The sequence below is a fragment of the Octopus bimaculoides genome, chromosome 25 (assembly GCF_046866305.1).
Source record: "Octopus bimaculoides isolate indiv1 chromosome 25, ASM4686630v1, whole genome shotgun sequence".
NCBI classification, from domain to species: domain Eukaryota; kingdom Metazoa; phylum Mollusca; class Cephalopoda; order Octopoda; family Octopodidae; genus Octopus; species Octopus bimaculoides.
Window position 1 is genome coordinate 9761851 of NC_142952.1, and position 5000 is coordinate 9766850.

Here is a 5000-nt window from a genome sequence, read left to right on the forward strand (position 1 = left end):
CATCACCAGCATCATCACCTTCATCATCATGTGGAGGCGCAATGGCCCAGTGGTTAGGGCAGCAGACTCGCGGTTGGAGGATCGCGGTTTCGATTCCCAGACCGGGCGTTGTGAGTGTTTATTGAGCGAAAACACCTAAGCTCCACGAGGCTCCGGCAGGGGGTTGTGACGACCCCTGTTGTACTCTTTCGCCTTCATCATCATCATCGTCGTTGTCACCAGCATCATCATTATCATCAGCTTCATTGCTACTAGTATCATCATCAGCATCATCATCATTTTTACCATTATCGCCATCGTTCACATCATCATCACCAGCACCATCAGCATCATTATCATCATCACTATTGTCGGCTAATTTACTACCTTAAATACAGAAAAAAGTGACTAATTAGCCAAACTTACAAATTAACCGAACAGTTTTGTACAATAAATTTTAAATGATGAGAACTGTAAAGAGTGATGCTGCGATATTTTAAGTAAAAAGTTTCTTATTCTTTACCTGAAGTAATAGTTTGTCCTATACTTTTACAGGTGTAATAACTTGTCCTGTACTTTTCCAGGTTTATAAATTATTAGTGACAGAAGTAGTATTAATATGAAAAGGCAAGCTTTATATCCAACTTAACTTAGATGTCTTCATAGAACGCTGAATGCTGCCTTATTAGTCTTGAGGGATCCTCCCATACAGGCATTTGGTGCATAAAAGCACACACATAGATCATAGTAGATAAGAATAATCTGTCATGGATGCTGGAACTCATTTATCACGTGATTTCTAGTAGAATGAAATCATTTAATATGGGAATTCCAGTATCCCTGACAGACGATTCTTGTCTGCTACGATCTATGTGTCTGCTTTTATTCACCAAGCACCTGTATGAAAGGATCCCTCTAAGTTAGTAACACAGTATTCAGTGTTCCATCAAAACAGCCATCTTAAGTTGGATGTGTGTTTGTGTTACTCTTGCTTTGAGATTGCACAATAGTTGTGTCACTGTCCTGCTGGTAGTGTAGAAATTTCCAATTTTCTTTGAAAACATGTCTGGCCATGAAGAAATACTACGTTACTTGGAAACAGGTGAGGGTTGGCAACAGGAAGAGCATCCAGTTGTAGAAAATCTACCTCATCAAATTCCGTTGAACCCATGTGAGCATGGAGAAGTGGACGTTAAAATGATAATGAAGATGAGGATCGTAATTGTCAACCTCTACTTGCGTACATCTAATAAATACTTCAGCTTTAATCCATCTCAAATCTGTTGTAGGAAAGATAAACTGTTGATGCTTGTTTCCTCTCCAAGTTGCATTAATCATTGGTTTCTCCGTGAGAAGCTTTTCTGCATGTAGACACCAAAAGGGTAAAGGGTAAAGACCTCCTTTGGTTATGAATAACCATGGGATTGCACCTAGAAAGATACCCTCCAAGGCACACCTCCGGGCAAAGTTGTTTATGGAAGACCAGCAGTCGCCCATGCATACTGGTCTCCCCTCTCCACGCCACTAGAAAGTTACCCTCCCAGGCACAAGTCCGTGCAAGATTGCTTATGAAAGACCAGCAGTCGTCCATGCCTACCAGCCTCCTCTCTCCACACGATCAGTGTTATCCAAGGAAAAGGCAAAGACTGATACAGCTTGGCACCAGTGATGTCACAACCCATTTCTACATCTTAGTGAACTGGTTGCAACGTAAAATAAAGTGCCTTGCTCAAGAACACAACACACAGTCCAGTCCGGGAATCGAACTCACTACCTCATGATTGTGAGCCGGATGCTCTAACCACTGAGCCATGTGCCCTCGCTAATATATTTTCAGTCCTGCTGTTTGGTATCACATCCTCCTCACCTAGTAAATAAGCTGTGTCACTGACCACTTGACCACAAGACTGGATGTATTGAGTTATCAAGTAAAATGAAATTACGGAAGTCACCAATATTTAATATTAAGCCTGTTACAAGAGACTGGCTTGATAGAAACCATAGCAGATTGTATTCTGGTTCCTCACACGATAATTTGTGTTGTGTGTCCTTTATTTTTGTTGTTGATGTTGTTGTTGTTCTCCTCCTCTTCCGCCTGTTATCAATCATCATTAGTTTTGGCCCTAGTGACCTGTCTGAAACCCCAAAATCTTAGTGCCACATGAAAGTTTACAGACTTGAGAAAACATTCTCAAAATTAAAAAAAAAAAGAAAAATACATTATGGACTTCTAATTTAAAAAGAAACTATTGATTTCAAAGAAAAAAAAGTCATTTTATTTTGCATTTTGTTTTACTGTTGTTGTTGTATGTTAGTAAATAACATTTTTTTAATGTCATTTGCAGCTCGAACTTGGAATCAAAATTGGTACACCCCAGTCAGATTTGGCTCCAATTTATATGTCATTGGCACAGACTTACCAAGATGACTGCCAGTATGAAAAGGCAATTGAATATTATCAGAAAGAACTTGATAATATTAAGGACAATCCAGAACAGGTAATTTTAGCCAGCTTTATATTATATATACTGTGCAAACAACTGACCTCCCTTGGGATGTCATGAAAGAGAGTTGTACTTATTTTACAATCAAAAGGAGTGTGAAATGTGTATGTGTGTGTGTGTGTGTGTGTGAGTATGTGTGCACATGCATGTGTGTGAGTAACTGTGTGTGTGTGTTGAAGAAAAATTAAGTAACTTGCGAAAAAGCGAATTTAATATAAATTTAAATTTGCAAATTTCACATGCTTACATATATACACACAAACACACGCGTGCTCACACACACACACACACACATATAGTAATTAAAACTGTAACCTTTCACAGTATATTGACTATAGAAAGTAGCCTAATATTAACGTCTGTAAACACCCATAATGAAAAAAATGGGCATTAGTACATGTATATGTGTGTGTGTGTGTATTTAGGTATATATATATATATATATATATATATATATATATATATATATATATATATATATATATATATATATATATATATCTATTTCGTTTTGGGATTTGGTTTGCAAGATTTTTTATGTGATTTCGTGTGTTGAAGCATATTCTGTTGTGTCTGGGGAGAGTCATTTTCTTATTGTGCCTTAAAATTTAACACACTCACCGGTAAAATTTCCACTTATTTCTTATTTTTACTTTCCTAAAATTTTCGTTGCGTCTTGCAACCTTTCCAATATTCTTGACTCTGTCCGTTATTTACGCTGCGTTCTGTTTTTGCGCATGTGTGTGTGTATGTATGTATGCATGCATGTATGTGTGCATGTGTGTGTATGTATGTATGTCTGTGTGTGTGTGCATATGTATATATGTATGTATGTGTGTGTTGGCATGTATGTATGTATGTATGTATGTATTCTGCATATTCCTGTGGTTTTTTTTATGTGTGTGTGTATATGTATGTGTGTATATGTATGTATGTACCTCTGTCTCTCTCTCTCTCTCTCTCTCTATATATATATATATATATACATATGTGATTGTGTAGTTGAAAAATTTGCTTGCATTCTGACCACATGATTTCAGGTTCACTCCATCTGTGTGGCACCTTGGATAAGTGTTTTCTGTTTTATTAATCACAGGTTGGACAAAGTGTTTTGAGTGGATTCGATTGAAAGAAACCCATGTATATATGTAACTAGCAGCTAAGCCCGGTTTCCTCCAGTCGGTTTGGATGTGGCTGTAAAACCTGCTCTGTGGAAGCATTCGATGTGTTTGGGCACGCTTACGTTAAAAAACAATTTAAGAATGACTTTTTTCTGTCAAAATGCTAAAAATAACTGACCAACAAAAAAAAAACAAAAAAACCCAACCAAGATACAACCAAATGCACATTTAACAATGTATATTCATCATCATTGTTTAATGTCTGCCTTTCATGCTGGTATGGGTTGGGTAGTTTGGCTGGACTCAGCAGGTCAGAGGGCTCCAGTGTCTGCTTTGACAGGTTTCTACAGCTTGATGCCTTTCGTAATGCCAACCACTATAGAGAGTGTAGTGAGTGTCCTTTTTGTGAATTTGTGACACTGGCACTCGTGAGTTGATAGAAGTAACTTGGAAAACAAAACTCCTTAACTGAATGGGTGTGTTATATTGAAAGAAGATGGCTTTAATTACCCAAAGTAGAGAAAAAGGTGAATGATGAAATTGTTTGGTTGAGCCAAAGACCTCTTCTGAGATTTTTTTCCACTTATCAATCTTGATGATGGAATAGGAGAAGTTTAGTAATTGCAGCTCGCCCATGCTGACACAGTGTTGGAAAGGTGGTGGTTTTCCTCTGCTATCAATTTTGCTGCAGTTATTTGATGGTTTTTAGATATAGATATAGTATGTTATCTGTGGAGGCGCAATGGCTCAGTGGTTAGGGAAGCGGACTCGCGGTCATAGGATTGCGGTTTCGATTCCTAGACCGGGCGTTGTGAGTGTTTATTGAGCGAAAACACCTAAAGCTCCACGAGGCTCCGGCAGGGGATGGTGGCGAACCCTGCTGTTCTCTTTCACCACAACTTTCTCTCACTCTTACTTCCTGTTTCTGTTGTACCTGTAATTCAAAGGGCCAGCCTTGTCACACTGTGTCACGCTGAATATCCCCGAGAACTACGTTAAGGGTACACGTGTCTGTGGAGTGCTCAGCCACTTGTGCGTTAATTTCACAAGCAGGCTGTTCCGTTGATCGGATCAACTGGAACCCTTGACGTCGTAAACGACGGAGTGCCAACAACAGTATGTTATCTATCTGTCTATCTATCTATCTGTCTGTCTGTCTTTCTATCTATCTATCTGATCCCTATTGATCGCTTTTTTTTTTTTCCTCGATCCCTTTTGATCGAACTCCCCCCTTTTTCCCTTCCTACGATCCTTTTTGATCGACACACCCCTACTATTTTTTTTTCTTTCCCCCTCCCAAAAAGAAAAGCTCTACATTGTATTTGTCCCATCTTTGTTGAGCCCTGTGTGGCTAATAAAAGAAATGTATCTATCTATATATATATATATATATATA

General features: G+C 38.5%; 2 protein-coding genes across 10 annotated transcripts in view; both read left to right on the forward strand.

Moving 5' to 3' along the window:
* The window catches only part of LOC106881740 (unconventional myosin heavy chain 6), a 261243-nt gene that overhangs the window by 150235 nt on the left and 106008 nt on the right, over window positions 1-5000 (forward strand). The window lies entirely within an intron of this gene.
* Window positions 1-5000, forward strand: part of LOC106872470 (tonsoku-like protein) — a 119883-nt gene that overhangs the window by 65342 nt on the left and 49541 nt on the right. For all 6 annotated transcript variants that reach the window (XM_089341732.1, XM_089341730.1, XM_089341735.1 and 3 more), the window contains exon 8: window positions 2325-2477. In XM_089341732.1, the coding sequence (XP_089197858.1) occupies window positions 2325-2477 (153 nt within the window). The remainder of the gene's footprint in view (window positions 1-2324; window positions 2478-5000) is intronic.